Source organism: Pholcus phalangioides, unplaced genomic scaffold, assembly GCF_987345545.1.
Source record: "Pholcus phalangioides strain wild (caught in Gottingen) unplaced genomic scaffold, Ppha-v1.0 ptg000014l_1, whole genome shotgun sequence".
In the NCBI taxonomy this organism is placed as follows: domain Eukaryota; kingdom Metazoa; phylum Arthropoda; class Arachnida; order Araneae; family Pholcidae; genus Pholcus; species Pholcus phalangioides.
In genome coordinates, this window is record NW_028301607.1 from 8381220 (window position 1) to 8408531 (window position 27312).

The following is a 27312-nucleotide window of genomic DNA, read 5'->3' on the forward strand; positions in this document are numbered from 1 at the left end:
TTAATTTTTCTCATTAATATCTCGTTAGTTGTGTGTATGACCGAGCCTTTCACTTACACAAAAGAGATTTACCGGGCCACAGACTTCCGAAGGTTGAGAACCACTGCTTTAGGGCATATAGAAGAACTTTTACGACATATTTATTATTACATGCATATATTTTGGTATTTTTAAATGCGCATTTTGACAGTTTTTGCGTACATTTTTGATGTCATACTTCGGCATTATCAGATGGATTTGTTTCCATTTCTCACATATATATTTTATTTCATCGCATATTTTGGCATATTTAAGTGACATTATATCATTATTTTTATTGCATATTTCAGCATTCGAAAAAAAAATTGTTTACTTGATTATCACTTTTCTCTACTATATCAGCAATAATCCCGTGATTATGCTTAAACTTCAGAAAACGTGAATTTTTTTCAGGAAATAGCGTAACTCCGAAATCGCGCAAATCGGGGGTATATTATTGTATAATGTTTTTTCCAAGGACCAGTCACCGATTATTATTAAAGCCACGTCTTTCCGCTTGAAGTAGTTAGACATGAATTATTCAGGATATGACGCGTTTCTGATTATTTGCGCAATGTTGTTGACTTGGAAATTCATGTTGCCCAACGAGGAAAACCGTTTGTCTCTTCAAAAAACTTGCTTATTTGGTGAAAGTCGATTATTGCATTGCATTTTCTACGGTGGTAAGTCCGAGTCGTAGAAAACTGTCCAAGATCCAAAACGGCTGTCAGTATGCATCGAATTCCACGGGAATCGAAAAATGCTCCATAGACCAAGACTCGGATCCATCTTTCACTAATTCCTACGTCCAGCTGGAGCTCTCAGTCTGCAGACTGATAACTTGGAAGGTATAAATTATTAATATCATTGATTATTTATCCGATACTTTTGCCGAAGCAGTAAACCAAACAGGGAAAACATTCGTTTTCAAAATATTTTTCGTCTATTGGTTGAACCGAATAATGTTCTTAAAAAGCTTGAAAAAAGTGTTGAAAATTTTTTTTTTACGGTTATCATGGACATTTCCAAAAAATAGCAGTTATCTTCGGAACCAGGGTCACCTTAAATAAGCTCAAGAAGCCCTCCCCCATTCAAGAACGAATGCAACTTCCGCTAATTCCTTACATTTCAGGGCTGGACAAATCTGTTGCCCGACATGCCCGGGGCATGTGTTTTTTTCCACCACACATGCGCAAAAATTCCACGAAAATGCTTTCTTTGACAGCCATGATGCAATTGTGTGTAGTCAACGTATTTTGATCCATTTCCACAGTCCAGATATGTAACAGAACGACACGGCCATGGGCTCGCATACTGCAAAAGGGCTCCAAATGAAACCATATAATGCAAATGGGCTGTTCTGGAAAACTGGAAAAACCTCCCTTCCAGCGAAATAGTATATCCTGATGATATCAAGGGCTATTGAACTATGGGTCAAGACCCAAACTTTATTTGCATGGGCTTCTGAAAAATGGGCCGTTGAAATTCTCTAACCGCCAGAGGCTCTTTAGCTATGGGTGACGACCTAAGCTTGATTCGCAGGGGCTTCCGAGAAGGGTCGTACGAATCCATTTGTGTGCAGCCGAGGATTCTTGAGCAATGCGTCACCACTGAAGGGGCTTTCGGGATTCGTCGTACCAATTCAGTTATAGTCAGGGATTCTTCAGCTACTACTAAACCAGACATGCATTTCGTCCATATTCCTCTGCGGAACTTCTAGCGAATTGGTACATGTTGGAATTTGTGTGTGTGTGTGGGTAGTGAACTTTCCGTGCAGTTTGTTTCTGTGTAATGTTTGTTATGTGTAGTGCTGCCATATGCCATCAATGTTTCTAACTATACATGAAGTGTAATGATTAAATAGTATACAGTTGTAGGCCTGTTGCTCTCAGTGGCGAAACTTTTTAATGGGGATATCGAGCTCACATTTGTGCCTCGAAGTTGGGAACCACAAAAAACAAACTTCAGCTGACCACCACTTCTTCAGCTATGGGCCACGACCCAAACTAGATTCACAGGGTCATCCGAGAAGAGTCACGACCCAATCTTGATTCGCTCGGGATTTCGAGGTGGGTCGTGAGTCTCGCCACAGAAAGCAACATGTCTACAAACAGTACAAATATTCAATCATTACACTTCACTCACTTCACTTCTAAAGTATAGATGGCAGCACTGACAAGTCAGACACAACACTAGATACACCCTCAGACTGTTAGGTACACACACTTCCGGCACAACTCCCTAGGTAGTAAATTGCCCATAGATGGCGATAGACCTGAGTTGTGCTTGGATCGAAAGAAAGAAAGAAAGAATCCACTTATACAAGAATTCTAGGATTCTTAACTATGGGTCACGTTGCAAACTTGATTCGTAGGAGCTTCCTACTGGATTCGAATGAATCCATTTACAATCAAGTCATTGTTTTAGCAATAAGTACATTCATCATTGTGAATGTAATTATAATTAGCAGTTTGACTAATTTTAGATTTTTCAATCGATGACAACATTTTCGCCCTTTCGATTGAAAAAAATTACAGTATTTTTACTCTTAACGGAGACCCCTCAGATGCGGTCACCCCTCTTATACGGACGAATTTTTTTACGGACGAGGGGCCTCAAATGCAGAGGGGAACCTTACGAAATAAAATTTTCCAGCGTAAACATGTAAATTGATATTGACAAAACATTTTTAGCGATATATAAGTTTTAGAGGCTTGAGAAAATTCACTTTCCCCGTGGGGGAAGGGGGGGGGGAGAGTTTTTAATGCTCTTAAACCGGCCCTAGTTATCATGGGCATGTAAACAAAAGGTTTACAACGGATATTAAATACACAAAAATCACAGTTATCATGAACATTGCGAAAGACATTCGTAGTTACACAAGGAAAAGGTAATTCAAAATATTCTTATCACTCTGAGCATAAAATTTCTTGAAATTTTAAATCACGTACGTCAGTTATGGGAAAAATCTACGTGCCACATCCTTCAAAATTACGGTTCAAGACAAAGGTTGCCTCATACAAATTTTAATTTTGACAAGGTCTCTCTCAACCAGTAATTCCCTAACTCTATCAAACGTCTCAGGTATAAACTACGTAAATATTTCGTAATACTTTCACGGAAATTTATCCGAAAGACAACAAAATTCCAACTCGATGAACAGAACGAGGAAGGATCGAGTGAAGTAATGGTAATAATAATAATATATTCCCAGTGCCAAAACCAAAAATACAAGTATTTCTTTTTATTTATAGAAAAAAGGCTATTTAATGGATTCACTTTCTCTTGAGCAAGCACAAACAGCTCTTTTAGCTCTTAAGGAGGGCTTTAAAATTGCGCAACAACTCCTTCGAGAGGTAGGAAGACGACCATTGTCTCATTTTTTTTTGTTTTGATGGATCCCGTTGAAAGACGCGGACACAGAGAAAGATCTAAATCTAGCCACGGATGGTCGCCATTTGGAGGGGAAAAAAAAACTACGACAAAGAAATGTTGGTCAGATTTTACAGTGACCTGCTGGTGTTGCAATGACATAAAGGGGTTATCTAAGATGTCCCGTAAAATATAGAACCGTGTAAGAAGACTCTAGAAAATATTCTTCTCTTCAGTGGTGGAACAGCAAGCGTGGATTTTCATTGTCTTGGAAGTAGCTTCAGAGCGAAGAAAAGAGCTTTTGTGTGTTTTTGAGAACTTGGGTGTTCAGTGCTGATTTCTAAGTCTTCGGGAGCCTGAGGTAAATATCGGAATATTTTGGAAATCGTATGCTTTTAAAGACGTCTCCGACCTTTTAACATGGTGAAAAACTTTCTCATGCAGCAACATTATTAAAAATATTATTTATCCATTGTGATGTGTCTGGGGAGGAGACTATGAATCAAATTTAAATCCGATTTATATTTCTCTAAATAAAATATTACGTACGCTGTTCCACATTCAAATAGAGCTCGTTATCATAATGGTTTTCGCTTTAATTCCGGCAAATTACATATGGTTAAAATATTAATGTTTATACAGAGAAATCCCTCATGTTTTGAAATCAAAACTGGATCAAACCCGGAAAGCGGACGAAAAATTTCCTATCACATTCATAAATTTCAAGAAAACCATTTTCCAAAAGCAGTTTCTTTATCTCGCCCCCACAAACTACAATAATTTAAACCGTGATTTTTAAAAAGTCATAAAAATTTAAACTGTTTTAGGAAATTCATTATCAACTGTATAAATACCCAATAACATAAAATTTACGTACTTAAAATGAAAAATAATTGGATTCGGAAGCCATTTTAAAATTATAATAAAATTGGGATTGGCTTGGTGATTATATTGATTGGGGAAAACCATGTTTAAGGTTACACTATTCACTCTGCTCTATATATGTGTGTTTGCCACCAACATAGATATTCCATCTTGCCTTAGATGGATCGCATTGATCCCTTAAGCACAGCAAAAGTACACCATGTAAGTTCGTATATGTGTCGTGTTGTAATTGCTTTGTGTATTTATGTGTGTATAAGTATTTTTGTGTGTGTGTAGGTTAACAAATTTCAGTTTTATTTCAAATTTTTACCACTTATATTTGTTTGTGTATGCTATTCTATGCTAATACAAAATTTTACATATCTCTGACACAAATTTTCGAAAAAACCGCATTAAAAACAGCTTTCGCGCGTTATAAAATAACATTGACATCATGGAAATTGAATAGAAATTGATTTAAAATAAAGGGAACCGTTCAGTTCATAAAATGTTTGAGATCCATCCATTGAATACTTGAGTTATAAAGTCTTGAAAAAAATTGAAATTTAAAATTTAATTTTGAATAAGGTTGAGTCGGTTAATATTCTCAATCTTTTTTTCATCATATTCAAGAGCTGAAAATTTTTCTTTATTTTGAATCACATTTTTTTATTCAATTAGGCTACATTGATTTTATGCATTTTTATCACGCGCGTAAGCTGTTTTTAATGCTTTTTTTCTTTTTTGGAAAATTTATAAAAAAAATTAAGTATTGGAGATTTGTAACATTTTGTACTGGCATAGGATAGCATATACAATCAAATATGTGTGGTAAAAATTGGAAATAAATGAATGAAATTTTTACTAATATTTCTACATAAGAAAATTTTTCCGCATGTTAAAAAGTAGGAGACCCCCTTAACTTCAATAGTGAAATAATTTATTTTTAATTAATGAATTTAGAGGCGTTTGTGCCAGGCATTAAGTTAACAAAAGAGAAACAATGTTTTTGAAACTTATTAGTTCAAAACAAATTATCTAAGCTTATACTTCAAAGTACCGTCAGCATATGAAGGGTTAAGATTTTTTCCCGTCCATGGTCCCTTTGGACCGTTTTTCTTCTTGTGCCACTCCGTCTTATCCGTGCCCCCCCCCTCCTTTTTCTACTTATTGAACTGTTCTTTTCTGTAAATTTATAAAAAAAACCATGCCCCCCCCCCCAAAAAAAGAGTTGAGGCTCCCGTAGACCCGGGATAATTCTCATTATTTTTTGATTTTTTGCACTACAAATTCACTACAGAAGGTCACCATGTAAAATATCTTGGGGCATGCCAGAAATCCCATCCTAGTGGCCCTGTTGAAGGATGTGGGGGGGGGGGGGGAAGGGCATGACAAAACATTAGGTAGGTCTCCGAACTCTTGGGACAGAGTTTCATGACTTTCCTTCTTGTACTGCTTTCATGCAGGGCTGTCTAAATATCGCGGGTCCCCAAGGGAAAAATTGGAGTTTTTAATATAATAACATTAATATAATTTTTCAATATAATAATAATAATGATACATAATTTTTTTACTTTTTTTCACGCTGCATATTGGTGTAGTATTTTATGCGCCATGGTTGCTATGCTTTTATGTTTACCACAAAAAAAAAAAATAGTAACCAGTACTATGGCGCATGAAATTTACACCAATATGTAACGTGAAAATAAAATCTATGGTATTATACCATGTACTATTTATTTTCATGCGGCGCACCGGTTTAAAACCAAATTTACTTGAAGGAATATAACAATTAGTTTGTTTTTCTTTGATAGGTGGCAGCAGGTGTCCCAGCTCAATAAATTCTTTTATGTGTGTGTCACAAACGTCTGCATAAGAATGTAGTAAATGATGTTATGACGCATAAAATTTACACCGGTGTGCGTGATGAAAATAAATAAATGTATATAGAGTACAAGCTAGTCACCTGGTCAAAACCAGCAAACAATTTTACGTGAGGAATTATAACTTTTTATATGTATTATAAAAAGTATTTTACTCCCCAAATTATCCTGTTTCCTCCCCCCAACTTTTCTCCGTTTTTTGAATTCAAATATCTCAGCGAATATTGCACTTAGAAACATGGTTTTTTTTTCTACGGGAGAGACAGGGCAGCAACTTTCTTCTATTTTTAACCACAGGTTGTCCGCATAAAAATTTCTTTTATTTCATTGTAATAGCTATACAACACCTTGCAACATGAATGACGTATGTGAGGTCTACATGTTATTTGGATACTTTTCTATAATTGAAAGTAAACCTCTAGAATCAACGGTTCGCCAGTAATTTGTGGTAGACGCTGTGGTGGTCGAGTGGTCACAGCGACGGAATCCGAGGATCCGGGTTCAAACCTCGCCGTCGCCGCAGTGGTGGTCGGCTGAAGTTGGTTGCGGTTCCCAACTTCGAGGCACGAATGCGGGCCGATATCCCAGTTAAAAAATCTCGCCGCAGAGAGCAACAGGCCTACAACGTTGCAATCATTCACTACACTTCACTCACTATGAGTTGAGAAAAAAACTCATAGTTTAAAAAAACTTATTGCAGATGGCAGCACTGCACGTAACAAGCATTACACAGAAACAAACGTCACGGAAAGTTCATTATACGTACACATACATTCCAACATGTACCAATTCGTTAGAAGTTCCGCAGAGGAATATGTACGAGGTGCATGTGTGTCTGGTGAAGAAGTAGTAGTAGTAATTTGCGGTGCGTGCTGTTAGCTATGCACCCTATTTATAGTCCACATACAGGGTGATCAGCGAATAAGCCCTTATTTCAAAATTAAATATCTCTACAACAAAGATCAATAGAATTATGCGGTGCCAAATTACATGCGCAACCCGTGGCCCGCGACCTGAAACCTAATTTTGGAAAAATGAACATTTCTATATCGCCTAAAGAACCCGTGGCGTATTAACTTATCATTTGAGTGACCCGCGGCATAATTATCGAGCACTTAAATGACCCACGGTTCAGTTTCACATCACTTAAGTGGCCCGCGGCGCATTCCCGGATCAATTAGGGGATCCGCAGCATATTTTACTTGAGTCATCCGCGACACCGTTAGTGAACATTTAAGCAGTACGTGGTGCAGTTCTACATCCCTCACAATTACCCGCGGCATGGTTCCAGATCACTCAAGCAACTGGCGACACGTTTATAGATCAAACCCGTGGCACATCTACAGATCACTTGTGACCTGCGGTACAGTTTCAGAGCATTCTAACAGCACTCGGTGCAGTTCCAGATCAATTAAGTGACTCGCGGCGCATTTAGAGAATCAATTAAGTAACCTGCAATGCCGTTCCAGGTCATTCAAGTGCCCCACGACAAGTTTTCAAACCAATCAAGAGGCCCACATTATCCTGAAGGTTGAATGCCCTTGCCATAAATGGAGTGCAAAACGTGAATAAATTTTCTCTGATGAAAATACCCATGGCAACAATTCAATATAAATAATTATAGAGCTGACACTCTGGTCCATAGTTATTCTGTACCTATCTACACAGATTAACCACTTAACAATCGAATTCACAAAACTTCTTATGCCACTTTTTTAAATAGTTTCCACATGCAGTTTAGTTTCAAAAGACGTTAACTTCGGTTTAAACGTTAGTGTGAACGAAACTCGAAGATAGAGGGCCAGTTATTTGCATCATTTTAAACTTATTAGGGAGAAAATCCCGGTCAAAACAGTGACGGGAGCGCGGAAACCTTTCTCGGGAAAATCGAAGTCCTAGGAATACCGCACCTGCAACGCACAGGCAATCAGTTGAGTGATTGAAAGTGGGTAGTGGGTACTGCAATTGAAATTCATGACCTCCTTGGTAATTTTCGACAATGACTGATGATTTTTTTTTATTATTCAGGTTTCATTCATCCCACAGACGCCGCCACAAAACGTAGAATGGAAGTATTGCTTGGAGCCATCGCAGCCGCTTCGGGGGTCCTGTTGATTGCTGGGCTGCTGAAGATCTACAGTATGGTATCGGCTGGAGTATGTCGCAGCAAGCGATCAATGCAGGGCAAGACTGTCATTGTCACCGGAGCCAATTCCGGAATCGGGCTGGAAACGGCCAGGGAACTCGCCAGGAGGAAAGCCCGCGTCATTCTAGCTTGTAGAAACATGGACAAAGCCCACGCAGCTGCGAAAGACATCACCGAAAGCACGGGTAACGAGAACGTGGTGGTGAGGCAGCTGAACCTGGCTTCTTTGGAATCAGTGAGGAAATTCGCCCAGGAGATACTGGACACGGAGTCTAGGCTGGATGTGCTCGTCCACAACGCAGGTCGCTCGGGGCCCAAGGGGAAATACCTCACCAAGGAGAACCTCGAAGTTCAGTTCGCGACGAACCACTTCGGACCGTTCCTTTTGAATCACCTGCTGCTGGACTTGATGAAGAAAAGCGCGCCGTCCAGAATCGTTGTGGTGTCCTCCTTGATGCATATCATCGGAAGGCTGGACATGGAGAACCTGAATATGGAGAAATATGAGAGAAGGCCATTCTGGGTTTACGCTAGCACCAAACTGGCCAACATCCTCTTCACCAAAGAGTTGAGCAGGAGGCTCGAAGGCACAGGGGTGACAGTGAACGCTTTGCATCCGGGGGCCGTGCAGACGTCGATCGCTAGAAACGCGGGATGGCTCATGCGGTACATCATGATACCCATTATGTACTTCTATTTGAAGAAACCGAATCTTGGAGCTCAGACCAGCGTGTACCTGGCAGTGTCCGAAGAGGTCGAAGACGTCACCGGCGAGTACTTCACCGACTGCCATAAGGCATGGACTTCACCGACCGCGAACGACAGGGTCCTTGCTGAGAGATTTTGGGCGATATCCGAAAAGATGACGGGAATAACGACCACGAACGGCACTGGGAACGGAGTCGCCAACGGCGTCACCGCGAAGTCTTTGAACAATGGTTCTGCGAAGAGCATGGCCAACGGCATCAAAAAACGCATCACGAATGGCTTGAAATAAATATTTACGCTTCCACGAACTGAATTATGCAAGTTTTACCATTTCACGGTGTTACCTAATTGAGAATTACAAGTCCAAAATACCCCCCCCCCCCCCCACACACACACACAAAATGATCGCTTGCATAGGGCCAAGGATCAATGTAATTTTTCTGACTATAAATTGGCTAGAAAGAGGACCATGGATTTGAGGGCCTGCCAAAGATCTCGAACTAGGGGGCCAGTCCAAGAAGAGGGGGAGCGGGGCACAGTCGGGAACTAATCGTGAAGGCTCTCCCCCCCCCCCCCACTCCTATGTGATTTCAGAGAAGAGCCTATGTGATCTCATTTTATAACGCTGCTCTCTGGGGCCCGATTTTCGTATGGGCAAGTAAAGTATTCACACAGGATCCCCCACCCTCTCCCATTACTCACGGGTTCTAAACTTGAGGAACTTTTGCGTACTGGCTTTGTCTTAATTCAGAATTAATGAAAGATGATTCCAGCATAAATAAAAGAAAAATTCTAGTTTTAATGAAAGAGATAATTTCAGTTCCAAAATGAATGAAAGCGATAATTTCAGCATTAATGAAAGATAATTCCGGAATTATATAATGAGAGATAATTTCAGCATTGATGAAAGATAATTCCAGAATTAATGAAAAAAATTCAAAAATTAATGAAGGAAAATTCCAGAATTGAGGAAAGTAATGATTCCAGTATTAATGAAATAAATAATTTAATCTTTTTTCACCTTTAGATGAGAGTTCTCCATCTTTTTTTTAATCTTTAAAACGCAATATTTAGAGACCGAACTGTACATTTCTATTGGGAAATTGCCAGGCACCAAACTTTGTTTTCACCTAGTCACGTGGTTTCCTTGCATTTGATATTTCTGCTGTCGCGGCGGCTGGATGCTCCCTCCAGTAATATAAGCTCGATGGTTGGATCACACGATTGGATTGATCCCATTTTACCTGTCGTCTGCTTCATTTGTAGGTTCTTTGTTTTTAACGGCTCCTTACACTCCGAAGAAAGAACTGAACTTGACATTCAGTTCAGTTTGTGGGCTTGGATCGTAGGGAGCTGTTGTGAATGGAAGGTTCTGCTGTCGTCTGTTTCATTCTAGGTGCTTTGTTTTTGATGGCCCCTTATGTTCTCTAGAAAGAACTGAGCTTGCCATTCAGTTCAGTTTGGGGGCTTTACTCGTAGGGAACTACACTGAATAAAAATTGCTGCTTCTTGATCCGAAATTCATCATCACGATTTCAGTCATCTTCCTTTTTGACAGTAGATGGCAGCAAAAACAGTGTATTAGAACAGTGGAAATTCACACTTTATTTCTAGTTCTGCTTTTTCTCTCGTTCTGTATTAGTCATCTCTAGAGCCCGGAAGTTCAGGAAAAATGCCACACACACACACACACACACACATAAAAATGCCCTCTTTTTCCTTATTTCCAAACTTTTTTGGTAAAAATGATTTTTTTTTTTTGAAATTTTTCGTGCCAGAAATGCCTGTTTTAAGATAGTTTTAAGTTAATTAGTGAATCTCAGAGACCATAATCTGTAAAACTTGGATATTTTGGGCATTGAGAACTCCAAAAGAATTGCTTTTTTAAAATTTTCCAACACTCAGTATTAATTATCAATTAACCCCCATTTCCAGGCCCATTTAGACGCAACCAAGTGATATGAGAGATTGTTGTTGGCATGAATTAACTTTGCTTTGACAGGATGGTGTTAGACGAGAGTGATTTTGTTTCAGGTGAACGCAGCTTGTGTTAGAAAAGTAGAGGAAAATTAGAAATTTGTTTCCGCACAGGCTGCACATAACATGCCTCGCTCAGGCACTGGACTGCGTTGTATGTGTATAGCTGACCGATGATTGTCCCAAGAGGTCTTGAATTGATGTCATAACTCACACAAAGCGAGGTAGGAGCAGACAGGTTCTGAGGCCCATGCTGTTTTGATTTTATTTTTTGCACCATCAATGTTCTGAAAACAATCATGGCTGATATTTATTAAACATGCATATTTATTATTCGATTAAATTGACAAGAGTCGCCCTCAGGGGTGTGTGACAGATGCGGCCACACGAGGCCCCGCGCTTAAAAGTCCCACATACGTGGTAAATATGAAAAAAAATTGGTTTTTTTTTTTACGAAAATAGAACAACATAGCCATGTTTCAACTATAGAAATGATAATAATTATCCAAATAATACAACAAATAAACGAGAATTATTCGCAAATCGAGAGAGCCCCCCCACACATCATTTTCTCTACCGACTCCGCGTCTGATAATGGCGACCCTGGAATTGGCCTATTCCTGAGAGTCTAGTAACATTATATTTTTTTTCTTCCAAAAAAGTATGCCTTTTTAGTGCCTGCACTTCCGGGCTCTAGTCATCTCTAATTTTGAGACTAGATGGCCGCACCAACAATTTAAATCAAACAGTGGAAATACCCATTTTTAGAGTTCAAGCTAGGGTCAGTGCCGTCTTAACGCATGGGCCTACCCGGGCACGGCCTGGGGGCCTCAGAAAAATGAGAAGTAGTTGAATTTTCGATAATTTAACAGGTAGGGCCTCAGTGAAATCACTTGGCCCGGGGGCCCATGATGCTCTTAAGACGGCCCTGTGCCGAAGCCCTGAAAATTGCGCTGTTAATGCACTGTTGTAGAAATTTTGCGAAAACAAAATAATATGGATTGAGATACGCTGATAGGTTAATAAATAAGTCGCCGGACACACACATTGTGCAATAATATGAAAAACGTAATGCAGAGAACGAGTGATTTCGTCACTAGGGCTCAGCGCATACTTTAGGAAGACGAGATATCTCGTCCGTAGCGATGAATGTGCTAAGGGAAAATCAGGACCTATTTGCTGTCTTAGGCCGAACACATACTGGGGAGTCGACAAAGAGAGCGATTTCAAAAGAGAAAATACTTCGATGCTCATCTCTATGTCCCCTCACATACTGACGAGGCGGAGAGAGCGAAAATGACCGCAGGCGTTCTGAAGGGTAAAGAAGAGAAGCCTTTGAGCGGGAAAAGTGACATCTCGCCAACTAGTAACCCTACCAGCCTGTTCATGCCAAATCAATCAGTTTGGCAATATTGGAGGATTCCAATAAACCAGCGGTTCTCAACCAGTGCTCCGTAGAGCCCTTAGGGCCCCGTGTCACTCCCAGGGGCTCCGTGGCCACTCGAGGAAAATTAATTTAAAAAAATAATTATTAATATTTTTGAATAATAAAAATAGGTCAGAAACTTTGATGAATAAATAAAAAATAGGCCTACGGGGCTCCGCCATAGAAATTACATACCGGAAAGGGCTCCTTGGGTCAAAAAAGGTTGAGAAGCACTGCAATAAACCCATTAATCCTCAAAAGACTACAAGTCCTGATATATGTTTTTAATGACTTCTTGTATCAAACCGTTGTTTCGGATATTATTATTGCATAATGTTATTATATTATAATATTATTTGACATGAATGTCGCTCTCCACTTGTTAATACAAGATATACAGAAGACTGGATGTTGTGAAGATATTTATTATTTGAGATGTTAATTTTTTAAGGAAGGAAAAAACTCATCTCTGCCTCTAGAGGGAGAGATGAGTTTTTTCCTTCCTTAAAAAATTAACATCTCAAATAATAAATATCTTCACAACATCCAGTCTTCCGTATATCTTGTATAATATTATTGCATAAAGATTTAAAGAATTATACTTCAATCAAGATAGAGAGACAATACAATTAGTTAGACACTGAATAAAAATACATGCCTATAATCCGCAGAAGCTAATTTCGATACTTTCTAAACAAAATATCACCGTTAATGAGATGAAGCGAGAAGTTATCCATACACTTCGATGACGCAACTGTAATTTTTTTATGGCCACCGTATCATTATGAAAATGATTGTTATTAGCGATAAATGTATACGTGGTCGTTAATCACAAATTATCAGAGTGGATCCATTATTTATGACATCCCAGAATTATAGATTCCTCCTATATGCAGGACCGTCTTAAGAGCATCATGGGCCCAAGGGCCAAATGATTTTTCTGAGGCCCTACTTACCAGGCAAATTCTCGAAAATCTCAACCACATCTCTCTCTTTTGCGAAGAATTTTTTATCTTGAGGTCTCCCGGACAATGCCGTCTTAAGGCATGGACCCACCCGGGCACGGCCCAGGGGCCTCAAGAGAAAAGGGGCCTCACAAAAATGAGATCTGGTTGAAATTTTAAAGAATTTGCCTGGTAGGGCCTCAGAAAAATCACTTGGCCCGGGGGCCCATGATGCTCTTAAGACGGCCCTGCTCCCTGGTCGTGCCCTGGTAGGCCCATGCCTTAAGATAGCACTGCTTTTGGCAGTGTTCTATACATAACCAATTTCACTGAACGCGCGGATGATGCAATAAACTGGTTTTGATTTTGTAAGAAATATAGAGATATGTATTGTGTGTGAGATGTTCATTATTTGTATCAGAAAAAAGCTCGTGTCTTTTTCATAACACACGGCATTCCAATTCAAATCCACGGAAATAACAGATATTCAGTACAATAAAATAAAAGAGAAAAAAACAGAAACCGTGTTTCGACAATGTTAGTAAGCGATGAGCAATCATCACGGTGTTTATCCGTTTTCATAAAAACCGGGTTCTCAATCTCAAACATTTTCCACCCGCGCCACCCATTTCTCTTATGAAGAGCCATTGGCGTACGCAAAGGGGGGATTTGGGGTTCTAACACTCCCCCCCCCCCTTAAGCCAAGATTATAGTGTTATTTTGCCGGAAAAAACGTAAACCCACCAGAAGGAAAAACAAATCTGAACCCCTACCCCCCGAGAAAATTCTGCGTACGTCTATGTGAAGAGCAGTTGTAAGAAAAGCATTTCTTTGAAAAACTTCTGTCAAGACCACTGCGAAACTGCACCCCTGACAAAGGTTGGCGCGCACAGTTTGAGAACCCCTGCTAATCCATCAACGTGTTGACAAATACAGGGCCGTCATTCGAGGGGGGGGGGGGCTTTTGAAAATACACTAAAAATGGTATATATACATACAAATATATATATATATATATATATACTAGGGGGCTCTGCCCTCCCCCTGTCGCCTTTGGTGACCAACCCCCCCCCCTCCTCATCACAACATATCTTGTTTATTTCGTCCCACTTCATCAGCGTACTATGGAAAGGGACATGTGAAAGCACCAGCTTACTGAAGAAGCGAATTTTATAATAAGAAAACAACAAAAAACAAATGTGATTCATCGAGTACCCCCAGAAAACTTGCCCATGGGGGTCCCCAGACTCCAATTCGCTGAATTTTAGTGGGGCCCAGACTGGATTTATCTCGGGCTACCGATGTGTTGGAAATTTTACATTGTTGAACAACAAAAATCAATGAGATTCATCAAGGGACACCCAAAATTAAACCTGTCAACATTTCCATGGGTCGTCCCGTGACGAGCCTCGAGCCCGTATGTAGAAGGATGCAGTGCCCCGCTTTATTTATTCATTAATTGGGGCAGGGGGTTCTCAGCCCCCCAACACAAAATTTATTGGGGGGGGGGGTTGAAATTGCCCCCCCCCCCGCCATGTTTTGGTGCCTACGTCCCATGGCAGTACGTTTCTTATTAAAAGCTATTCAGAGACAATTGAAAAGATGAAATTTGAAGGATGGAATTTGCGCCACTCCTGATACTACGCCCAGGAAGCCAGACCAAACCCCCCCCCCCCCCCCTCTAGTTGCAGCACTGTCCGTTCATCAGAAGGAAGTTCTCTTGCACATAGTGTAGTTTTCCATGCAAAAAGCGCAATTTGCGAAATATCTATCTCGTTAGTCCCAGTAAAATTTTGAAAAATATTCACGTCTAAAAAAATGACGGGGGGGGGGGGGAATTAATCCGTAAAATGCCACCACAACAATCGTCAAACTTTTAAATTAGGATAGACTGGGTTAAGCACAAAAAATGGGAATCGAAAAGAAGAGAGAGCGCCAAAAGTGGAAAAAAATCCGAAATGCTCCCTCCAAACCAAATGGGTGGTGATGATAATGATCCCCCCTCAGAAGTTCTCTTTTTTTCCCAAGAGAGTGAGGAGAAAAAAAAAGGGGAGAAAACTGACCAATCCCCAAATAGCGTCTGATTTTACCTCGCGATGAAAACAAACCGGCTTGAAAGAGTCGCGTACCTCTTGAGCCGCCTCTTTCTCCTCCTCGTCTCGCTGCCCGAGTATGTGAGGCGCAGAACAAAACAGTACATTTGTTTTCGCCGCTATTTCGTACCTCTCCGCTCACATCCCCAGTATGTGTTCGGCCTTAACCTCTTCGATTGCAAGCGATTGGCAAGAAATTTTGATGCTCTATATTTGAAGAATCGTTAATAAATATGGTAACCTTGTCTTAACCTAACCGCACGTTAAGAAAGGAAAAGGAGAAGGAAGAAAGAAAGAGGTAAAAGAGAAAGGAAAGAAGAAAAAAGAATATTAAAGAGTAAAACAAGAGTATAATAGATAATTCGCCACAAAGAGCAACAGGCCTACAACGAATAAATTATTCAATCATTACACTTCACTCATAGTTAGAAAAACTGGTGGCAGATGGCAGCACTACACATAACAAGCGTTACACAGAAAAAAAATTTACGTTGGGTTTCACTACACGTACACGCATATTCCAACATGTACCAATTCGTTAGAGGTATCGCAGAGGAATATGGTTTAGTAGTAGTAGTATAATAGATAAGTTGATAAGAATGTAGGAACGCTTTTAGATTTCGCTTTTCACCGTCACCCAATCTGTTTGTTCTCTTTCACTCTTATAAGACAGATACATCATATATGAAAAAAAAACTCACTAGCAAGGTATACAAAAAACCGAGAGGGGGAAAAAAAACTCATAGGTTTGCGACAACTCTTCGGGAGGATAAGGAGAGAGAGGAAAGAAAATAGGGTGAACTCTTGTCTGATTTTGTTCCACTGGCGTTTGGACGCAATGTTACGTCCTTGATCGTAAAGTGGTTGAAATACAGCAAAGTCTCTCTTAAGCGTGATCTACACACGCAGAATCCTGCAGCGGGAAAACTGGTTTTGAATTGTGGCTAGCAAACCTCAGGTGATTTTAATGGTCGCACATTCAAAGAGTTGGGGGGGGGGGGGGTCTTGAAATACAGGTGAAATAATAAGCTAAAAATTGGCTCTATAGAGAACGGGCTCTTTAGAGAGGTTTTATACAGCAAATTTGAAAGAATATAATGAACCTTACCTGTGGCAAAAATGACGACACCCATGTTGAAAAGCTGAAACCCCACGCCAAACACTTTTCCCTGAACAAAAGTAAATTACTACATGTTATTATTAAATTAATTAATATAATGCATTACAAAATTACAAATTTTGAAAGACGAAGCACCGCTGTGCGTCTAAACGCCGAGTACGGGAAGTATCGCAAGCGAGCGTATTCGAGCCCAAGTCGGAATCAGGCTTATTGCGAGCATTTAATGCTGAACATGAAACCGTCAACGAGCATTCAATGTTGAACATGAAACCTTCAGCGAGCATTCAATGCTGAACCTGAAACCTTCAACGAGCACTCAATGTTCACATTGCTGAACAGGAAACCTTATAGCGAAATTGTAGTTCTCATCGTCTATTATTAAATGACCTTTGAAAATGGTTGGCTATCGTTATTGATGGTCAGTTGCTGTCCTCACAGCTGAATGTCATCGTTATTGACGGTCTCTCTCTCAGTCGCTGTCCTTACAGCTGAATGCCATCGCTATTGATGGTCAGTTGTGTCATTTTAGCTGAGTGTCATCGTTAGTGATCAGTTACTGTTCGTATGGCTAACCACATCACGATTAACTGTCAGTAACTGTTCGCATTGGCCGAACAACAACCTTTATTGGATACTTAATGTCCCCCGTGGTGAATACTGAATGCTGGTACCCTCCGTGATGAATACCAACAGTAATCATTAATTGCCAGATAATGTTCACATTAGTTGAACACCGATGCTTTCGGTAACAACAGCAATTCTAAATAGTATCTTTCAATGGTCAGTTGATCTATATTGCTGAAAATGAAATCTTCAATGAACACTACTAAACACGAAACCTTCAGGAGCATTCAATGTTGAACATGAAACCTTCAGCGAGCATTCAATGCTGAACGTGAAACCTTCAACGAACACACAATGTTCACATTGCTGAACAGAAAACCTTCAATGAGCACTCAATGTCATTGCAAAAACTGTAATCTCGAATCGGCAGTTGGTACGAAGTACGAAACTGTATACACAAGTGGAGAGATAAAATAAGTGGAGATGAATTTCGGAAAGAAAACTCTTCATCTCCGCTTTGTATCCAGTCTTTAGTACTTCGTATGAACAACGGATTGTGACATCGTTTCGCTCTGGTCAGTTGGTATTTACATTTTTGAACACCAAACCTTCAATGGCCAGTTAGTGTTGGCATTTCCAAACAAGAAACTGTTAATGATCAGTTTATGTTCATATTGCTGAACCCAAACCTTCATTAAATACTCAATTTTCAGATTGCTGAACACAGACATTTCCATGTTTCGTTACTGTTCACAATCAGTGGTCAGTTGGTAAGTTGTCGCGTGACGTCAGCAAAAACATTATTCATCTAAGTCATAATATATCTCAAAAATTGACGTGATAAAAAAGGTCATCATGTTCATTTTGAAAACGTCAAAAATGATTCAAATATTTCTACTTTTAGAAGATAGATGGTGCCATTCGATACAGATGAAGAGCTCTCCGTGGTTGGGAATCAAATCCTCACTAAGAGTAGTAAGCGTACTTTTGACACCTTGCCTTTGCCGAACATGCTATCTAGCAGTACTCATAACATGGTATTATAACGCCAGTTTACAAGTAATTATGCAAAGTAGTAGACGAAGTCCCTTGACCGTATTGTACTGGTGGACCGTTGATCTTAGAGGCATACTTCAAGTTACAAAAGTATCCAAATAACTTGTGGAACTACGTCAGATACGTCATTCATATTGAAAGGGGGTTGTTTAGTTATTAAAATACAAAAATTAATTTCTTATATGGACAACCTGTCCTCAAAAACCCGATTAGAAAGTTGTTGTCCTGTCTCTCCCGAGGCAAAAAAAAAATCACGATTTCATGTGCAATATTTGGCTGAGATATTTGAATTCAAAAATTGGAGAAAAGTCGGGAAAGAACAGCATAGGCTAACGAAAAACGTTTTTCCCATTGATTCATGCTGTTCTTTCCCAACTTTCTCCGATTTTTGAAATAAAATATCTCAGGGAATGTTGCCCTTAGAAGCGTTGAATTTTCTTTGCTGGTCACTGGAGATACAGGGCAAAAACTTTCTAACTTGATTTTTGAGGACAGGGTGTCCGTCTGAAAAGTCAATTTTTGTATTTTAATAACTATACAACACCTCTTGCAACATGAATGACTTATCTGAGGTTTACGCGTTATTTGGATACTTTCCTAACTGGAAGTATTCCTCAAAGATCAATGGTTCGCTAGGGGAATTAAGTAATCGCCCTGTATGTTCCGTTACTTTCACATTCAATGGTCAGCTAGAAGAGCCGATTTCCTCTTTAAAAGGTCTCGCCACAGATAGCAACAGACCTACAAACAGTACAAATGCCATTCAATCATAACACATCACTCACTTCACTTCTGAAATATAGATGGCATCACTGAACAATCACCACCTCTGGGATTCCTTGGGAGATTGGCTGCTTTCCAGCACACTCCCTATACGTAGGGGGAATAGTAACGTGGGAGTGTGTCTGGTTTTTAGGTTTCAGCACTGAAAAATCTAACACAACACTACATACGCACCCAGACTGTTGGGTACACACACAGTTACACTTCCGACACAACTCACTAGATTGTAAATCGCTCATAGATGGTAATAGACCTGAGTTGTGCTCGGTTTGAAAGAAAGAAAGGAAAGTGGTAGACGAGCATCTTACCACCACGCCACTCTGGCCCTGTCGCATTGCTGAACCGCGAAGCAATAAAGATCGTCAAACACAAAGAAAATTTCAATAGTAAGGAATAAAGGCTGCGTTTGAGCAAAACATGGCACCCAGAAGTACGAGAAACCAAGATCAAAACTGTTAAGAAACTAACACTTTCGAATTCCTATCCGCCACTTAAATTTGAAGACTCCGATTTCCCCCACCCACCCAATCAGAAGCCACCAAGCTACACTAACATCGAAACGTCACTTGTTCCCACATCCCAATGACGACGTTGACTCTTCCGCGTCTCCTGCCAAAGCGTCAGTAGATAACGGTCTTCCGCGGCGGGGTAATTTCGTCTCCTTAAAAAGCCTCGAACACGGCATAACCGCTCTAAAAGCATGGATTCTATTCTAAACTTCTAATAGTCGGTAAATTATATAATGATCAGGTAAAATACTCACCACAATGACATAACCGGGCTTTTTCTCAATATAATCAAATAATGTTAAAACCAGAATACTGGTAACCTGAGAAATAAACAAACAATACAAGGGATTTCATTTCTTAGGTGAATCAGGCAAAAGTAAATGTACACTAGTGTATTCCTTACAGAAAAATAAGTAAATGAATATAAATCACACCTGCGAAAAAATCACAAACACGATCTGGTATCTCAAGAGGAAGTTGGTCTTGTCACTTTGGCTCAAATGATCCATGAAATCGGCCGGAGGTGGCGCCACATACTGGCGGAGCATGGCGGCGGTATCTTCGAGGTGAGTGACGAGTTCCTGCAGCGCCATCTGCCGCTCGTTCTCGTCTATGTTGGGTTTCGAGTTCTCGGCCGCTTCCGATGAGAAATAACTTCACATCCATATATTCAGAAGAAAAAATCAATACTAAACTCATATAATATATGAACTCTATCACATAATCGCTATAATTGATACTCAAAAATTATGAACCTAGGTGCCACAAACACGGAATGTACCTTATGGAGCCGTAATTGCCTTATCTGAGCCTTAACAAAACTGAAATGACTGAAATTTCGAACACTTACTTACCACAGAATTTCTGAAATTTCTGCCGCAGTAATTTTTATTCTGAAATTATAATTTGAATTCACTATCAAGCTAATATTTCATCTGCAATAATTACAATTAACACAAGTGTAAGATAGTGTATAAATTATTAAATAAAAAAGGGGTCGCATTCCGTGATTCATAGCACCAGAGGTCTTTTGGGGGGGGGGGATTTTTTTTTGAACATTTACATATATATAGAAATCACCATGGCTATCATTGATAAAAGACCAGTGGTCCCCAACCTTTGATGGATAGTTATCCCCCTAGATAATACTTACGAGGCTCGCGTAGCCATAGAAATACGAGAGCTTGCCAAGCCATAGAAATACGAGAGCTTGCCAAGCCATAGAAATACGAGAGCTTGCCAAGCCATAGAAATACGAGAGCTTGCCAAGCCATAGAAATACGAGAGCTTGCCAAGCCATAGAAATACGAGAGCTTGCCTAATCACGCAAATGCGCAGACAAACGGGCTTGCGTAAACTTGAGTAGCCATAGCAATGCGTAGGCTTGCGTGGACTTGAGTAGCCATGGCAATGCGTAGGCTTGCGCGGACTTGAGTAGCCATAGCAATACGTAGGCTTGAGTAGCCATAGCAATATGTGGGCTTGAGTAGCCATAGCAATATGTGGGCTTGAGTAGTTCTAGAAATGTGTAGAAAGTTTTTAGCCATAGAAATGTGTAGCAAAAAAAGGCCTGCGTAGCTCTAGAAATGTGTAGCAAAAAAGGCCTGCGTACATCTAGAAATGCGTAGGCATGTGAAGCCATAGAAATGCGTAGGCATGTGCAGCCATAGAAATGCGTAGGCATGTGCAGCCATAGAAATGCGTAGACATGTGCAGCCATAGAAGTGCGTAGAAGGCTTTTGTAGCCATAGAAATGCGAGAGCTTGCCTAGCTATAGAAATACGAGAGCTTGCCTAACCACAGAAATGCACAGAAAAACCGTCTTGCGTAAACCTGAGTAGCCATAGCAATGCGTAGGCTTGTGTAGCCATAGACATGCGTAACAAGGCGAATAAAGATATTGTTAGATACGCGCATTCTAAAGATGGCTTAGTTAGGGTCGTAACTAAGAGTAATAGTCGGAGGGGTCGGGAATCGTGTGTACCTTCTAGAAATGTCTAGAATCGTGCCTATACCCCTAGAAATGTGTGAGCAATACGTGCGCTTATTCTCAGGAGAGGGAGTAGGATGCTTGTGTTCGAAATGCGTAGAAAAGCGAGTCCATTCCTACACGCATGAGACACAAATACGTAGAAATCAATGGAAGGCTTGCACAGGGCCGTAACTAGAGAGGGGCAGAGATGCAACTGCCCCGGGAGGCAAGGTTTAGGGGGGCAGCAATTTTAGGTGGGAACAAAGAACAGCGTTGTAACATTAGTTGTGGGGGCGGCAAAATAGTATTTTTTTGCCCTGGGCTGAAAAAACCCTAGTTACAGCCCTGGCTTTTTTTTTTTGCGCATCACCAGAAACGTGCAATAATTGTGCGTATCTGTATACATGTGTAAGGAGTTTTCTTTATTTGAATGGTCCCCGTGAATGGCGGTCAAGCACCCTCTCCCATACTTAGCGCACTTCAGCTGTACGTACCGTAGCGTACGAGTCCTACAGTTTGGGAACCACTGGATAAGATCGATATCTTACATTAGATTCGCCTGAGACGAGAAGAGACTCACTTTTCTACGGCTGTTGATTTGTTCATCAGATCGGCCACCAATGGAAGAAAATCATCGGAACCAGCAGTGTTCTGGTGTGTGATCCACAAAGAGAAATAATTACTCGTCATTAATGTGACACTTACCATCAACTCTAACGACACTTGATGTAAACGGAAACAATGGTGAATGTGCGTAATACCATTTGGGTCTCGTCTTGTTGTCGAGTAACCAATGGATGGTCATCGCTGGCCAGGTCGTTGATGCTGGAGATCTCCATGGAGTCGTAGGGCCGTTGGTTTTTCCAGCTCACCGATTTCTTGTTCTGGCAATATCAATACAATAAGATACATAATATGTCTCTTCTTCGTGGAAAATCATGTTGCAATAAGAATAACATGACTCCTCACTGTTGAAAATTGCATTGTAAGGGGAGTAGACATTTTTAAATTGCATTCTGGGGGGGGGGGGGGGAAGATATGATGAGTTATAATTGAAAAGAAACTAAATGTTTTAAATGAAACTGTATGGGGTAAAAATAATTTTATCAATGCTGAACATCGAGTTGTGAACGAACAAAAATGATTTATTATTGTTGAAACGCCAATTGACATAGGGACATAGATTAAATTTGTTATAGATGGAAATAGATGAAAATGATTTATTATTGTTGAAAAGAAGCGCAATAATGATCCATTACTGTTGAAAAGAAGCAACAATGATTCATTGTTGTTCGAAAGGAACAAAAATGATTCGCTATTGTTGAAAAGGGACAAAAATGTTTCGTTATTGTTGAAAAGGGACAAAAATGATTCGCTATTGTTGAAAAGGGACAAAAATGTTTCATTGTTGTTGAAACGCGAATTGTAACAGGTTAAAAATGATTCAATATTGTTGAAAGGAAAAAACTGATTTAATATCGTTCAGAAGGTACAAAAATGATATTATATACATAATAATTGTTGAAAATCGGATTGCAAAAGTACAAAAATGATACATCATTGTTGTCATCATCTTTGCATTGTAAAGGTGCAAAAAATGATTAATTACTGAAATGAATGAACTTTTCTTTCATTTCGCCGTAACTTAAAAAAGAAGAAATACTTTTCCATGATTCATTATTGTTGAATATGAACAAAAAAATTATTTCTTATAGTTGAAAAGGTACACAAATTATTCCTCAGTGTTGAAAAGGGATAAGAATGATTCATCACTGTCGAAAAAGGGACAGAAATGATTCATTATTTTTTTCAAAGGTACAAAACTAATTCATCGTTGTTGAAAAGTTACAGAAACTATTCATTGTTGTTGAAAATGGACAAAAAATGATTCCTTATTCTTGAAAGGGTACAAAAATTATTCCTCATTGTTGAAAAGGGGCAGAAAGGATTCATTTACTGTTGAGACACAAATTGTAAAGGGTAAAAAATGATTCATATCTACTGTTGAGACACAAATTGTAAAGGGTAAAAAATGATTCATATCTATTGTTGAAACGCGAATTACAAAAAGACAAAAATTACTCAATATTATTGAAAAGGGAAAAACGATTCATTATTGTTTAAAAGGGGCGATATATAATGATTAATTTATTGTTGTTGTTGTTGTTTATCCAAAAGAAGGTTTACGACCTAGCACGTAATAAGTAGCAAATCCATATTACCCTCATCTGAATACACTGAGGGGTCATTTTATTATGACCACCTGACAATTTTAAGCAAATGAGCTATGACATCACACTGTTCTGTAATTTTGGGCATGTAAACATAATACTGTGCTGGAATTCGCTCTGGTCATAAATGCTTTTAGGGGACCGAAAGGAAATTAAAAAGAATAAAATGGTAAAAAGAATAAAATGTTATTGATCAACCCTATATCTCGTAAAAAATCTGTAAAAGTTTTTGTAACTTTCACGAGATATTTTACCTGCTATTTGCAATACATTTCATTTTCGTGAAAACAGAATGCATATTCACGAAGATATAAATGTTGCATATAAAGAAATCCAATTTTAATCGCGTGTTTTTTGCTTATAACATGCGGAGATTTCAACCAATTCTTACGAAACTTACAGAAAATTTGGCAACTTGTATGAAACGGATAATAACGGAAATTTTAAATGAAAAAAGATTAATACACGAAGAGGTATGAACAGTTTAAGTAAATGATTTTCAATTGCGCATGCGCAAGAATTTTCGCTTTCATTTTTTCATAGTTTAGTTGCATAGTTTAGATGTATAGTGCACTTATATAAAAATTCCTGTGTAATGGCATGAAAATGCAGAAAAATGTCGATGACATATAGTGAGTTGTAATTCAAGTTATTTGCTGAAAGTAACTGGATGATAAGGGATTTTCCACAAATCGATGTTTCGATTATTTGCTTTGTTTTCTGTCACTTGATTATTTCGAGAATATGACTATTCCCCCCCCCCCCTTCCCGCTCGTTATTGTGCAAATGTTATTACAATGTGTCTATAGCATTAGACACATTGTAATAACATTTGTTAGACACGTATCTGATGCCATATGATAGAACAGGGCCGCAACTGGGGGGGGGGGCGGTGAGCCAACGGGTCTGGTGCACCGGACGCTGGACTAAAGTGGGCATTGAATTCATACTTCAACTGTTTTTTATATAATGCAGGAGGGCGCAGAAATGAGTGCTTGCCCCAGCTGACTAAATATCCAACACGCACGCACGATGTCAAAATGAAAAAAAAAAGTTAAGGAAATAATCAAATGACAGAAAATAATCGAAATATCGATTTGTGGAAATTTCCTTATCATCCATCCACTTTCAGCAAGTAACTGAAATTACTGCTCACTGTATCACCGATATATAACACGAATTTCCTCGCCATCTAACAGGAATTTCTGGAAGTGGCACTATATATCTGGCAACCAAATTATGAGAAAATAAAATTGATGATTCCCACGCATGCACAATTGAATTATTAACTACGAAACTTATTGCTTTTTCAGAAAATTGAACACTTTACATCAGATACACTGTAATGAAATTTAAAATGCAGCAATGCCGTATTCAATGAGTCATGAGCATTTTAAGTAAATGATTTTTAATTGCTAATGGACGAGAGATATTAATTTTATTTTTTTATAATTTGGTTGCCCGATATATAGCGCAACTTACATAAAATTTCCATTTGAATGTCGTGAAAATTCAGAAAGATGTTGGTGATACAGTGAGTAATAATCTAAGTTACTTGCTGAAAGTAGCTGGATGACAAAGATTTTTCCGCAATAATCGGTAATTTTTTGCTAATTTTTTGTCACTTGATTATTCCGAATCCCGTAGCATTATGTGAATAAGCGAAGATGCGTGTCTGATGCTGGATAAGAGATGCTTGAGCATAACACACGTGCATGATGTTAAAATGGGGGAAAAAATTGGAGGAAATACTTAAATATATATCATTGACAGAAAACATACGTATAATCGAAATGTGGAAAATCCCTTATGATGCAGCTATTTTCAGCAAGTAACTTAAATTACTGCTCCCTGCATCGCCGATATATTCTTGAATTTTCACGACATTTAACTGGAATTTCAATTTGCAAAACACATGGGATAAAAATTTCAATTTTTACAAGAAACTTCTATATCTTCGTGAATATACGTGCTATTTCCATACTGTAAGACCAGACGTAGTCCAGGCTCTATCCCATGGGGGATCTAAGACCTTCACCCCGAGGGGTTGGATCACGCTGGAGGCTATTTCCATACTGAAATCCATACAAATATTGAAAATAGCAGGTAAAATATTTTGTGAAAGTTGCAAATCGTGTTTGCAGCTTTCTATGTTACAGGGTCCATCAAAAAAAAATTGTCGTCTTCTTTTAATTTTTTGTCGGTCCCCTAATAACATTCGTGATCGAATCTGCACTGAGCAGTGTGAGTTCAAATATTGTTTACATGCCCGAAACTACAGAACAGTGTGACGCTATAGCTCATTTGCTTAAAACTGTCAGGTGGTCATAATAAAGCAGCTACTCAGTGTATATTCAGATAGGATAATGTATTGATTCGCTGCTTGCTACAAACAAGGGTACTCAACATTTTGGGGAGTGTGGACCACTTCACTGGTTTTGAAATGTGCCAAGAGCCGCTTAAGTGACGTATAAAAATGCAGCGAGCCGCTTAAGTGAGTTGTAAATGTGTCGCAGGGGGCCGCTTTATCGATCTGTAAGTGTGCTGGGAGCCACTCAAGTGATCCCGAAGCGTGCCGCTGGCTACTCAAATGATGGCACAACGGAACATATATGTTCATGTTTGCTAGAGCAGCACCAATCATTTGAATGGTATTGTTCAGCAACACCAAATCACCATTCAAATATAGCTCATCTCCCCCCCCCTCCCCCCAGTTCGGGCGATGGAAGATTTACCAAAAACGGGACATTTTTGTTGAATGTGTGACGTATGGCCTTCATACATATCCAAGTAAACATTATGCTCATTACTCGAGCAATATCAAATATTTTTGACTTCCGGCGTCTCTACCCGTAACCCGTAATTTCCAGAATTTCTGGAAATTCCTATTCACGGGTTACATCAGATGACCACGAGGGCCACATGTGTCCCGCGGGTCATGGGGTGAGCATGTATACCGTAAAAACTCTCTCGGGAAAGCCTCGGGAGTTTTGCCTTTAGGTGGAGCTGCAATAATGTGTAGGAAAAATTGGGACAGTTGAAATGAACGACAGGCTTCTCCGAACATTCGGGTGGTCATAATAAGATGGCCGCCCAATGTATGTACGAGCGAGGTAATTATTGCGAGACCTACCTTGCTTGATCTGGGAGTCGACGGTACGGAAAATGATCTGTTCATGATGCTTCCTGGTATCCGCCATTTAGTAAATATCACTATTTGGCATGATCTGCCTCTTTTTTTCTTCCCAGAGGAAGATTATTGAATAATCGAGATAATAATGACACCGAAAAGAAATTCAATTCAATAATGTTATCTACCTTTTTCCCCTCAGATCGAAACGCCGCTATCAGCGGACTCGATAAAACACAACAATAACGGCGCAGACTTTAAGCCATGTTGGTAAACTTGGTCACGTGAACACGACCTATCGCTGATGATAATGATTATGTGCATGATCCATATTAAGTAATGATTGCGATGTCTGGACGGAGAAGAAGCCACATCTCCAGAACCTATTCAGCGTTCAGAAATATAGAGTATAGAATTGTCGCGGGTTCAAAAACGGGAGGCTGACAAGGCCCAGTCTGGGGAGCGCAATGATTTACCTCATTTCTTTTAAAATTTTAGAGAATTTAAAATGAATGA

General features: G+C 39.5%; 1 protein-coding gene and 1 pseudogene across 4 annotated transcripts in view; one reads left to right on the top strand and one right to left on the bottom strand.

The window, feature by feature from the left end:
* The window catches only part of LOC149078084 (uncharacterized), a 37548-nt gene extending 10616 nt beyond the window's left edge, over window positions 1–26932 (bottom strand). Inside the window, exons 1-7 of one of the 2 annotated variants that reach the window (XM_089241678.1) lie at window positions 26800–26932; window positions 22197–22319; window positions 22016–22086; window positions 20318–20356; window positions 19898–20117; window positions 19718–19783; window positions 16540–16600 (exon numbers count right to left, since the gene is read on the bottom strand). In XM_089241678.1, the coding sequence (XP_089097804.1) occupies window positions 16540–16600; window positions 19718–19783; window positions 19898–20117; window positions 20318–20356; window positions 22016–22086; window positions 22197–22319; window positions 26800–26844 (625 nt within the window). In that variant the 5' untranslated portion in view covers window positions 26845–26932. The remainder of the gene's footprint in view (window positions 1–16539; window positions 16601–19717; window positions 19784–19897; window positions 20118–20317; window positions 20357–22015; window positions 22087–22196; window positions 22320–26799) is intronic. The other variant, XM_089241679.1, reaches the window with a different exon arrangement.
* LOC149078085 (retinol dehydrogenase 13 pseudogene) lies at window positions 658–9304 on the top strand (annotated as a pseudogene). 2 transcript variants are annotated; one of them, XR_016193900.1, is made up of 2 exons: window positions 658–866; window positions 8166–9304. The product of XR_016193900.1 is annotated as a retinol dehydrogenase 13 pseudogene, transcript variant X2 (transcript). The 2 variants fall into 2 exon arrangements; XR_016193899.1 differs by lacking the exon at window positions 658–866 and adding an exon at window positions 3310–3751.
* Window positions 26933–27312: the final 380 nt, after the last annotated feature.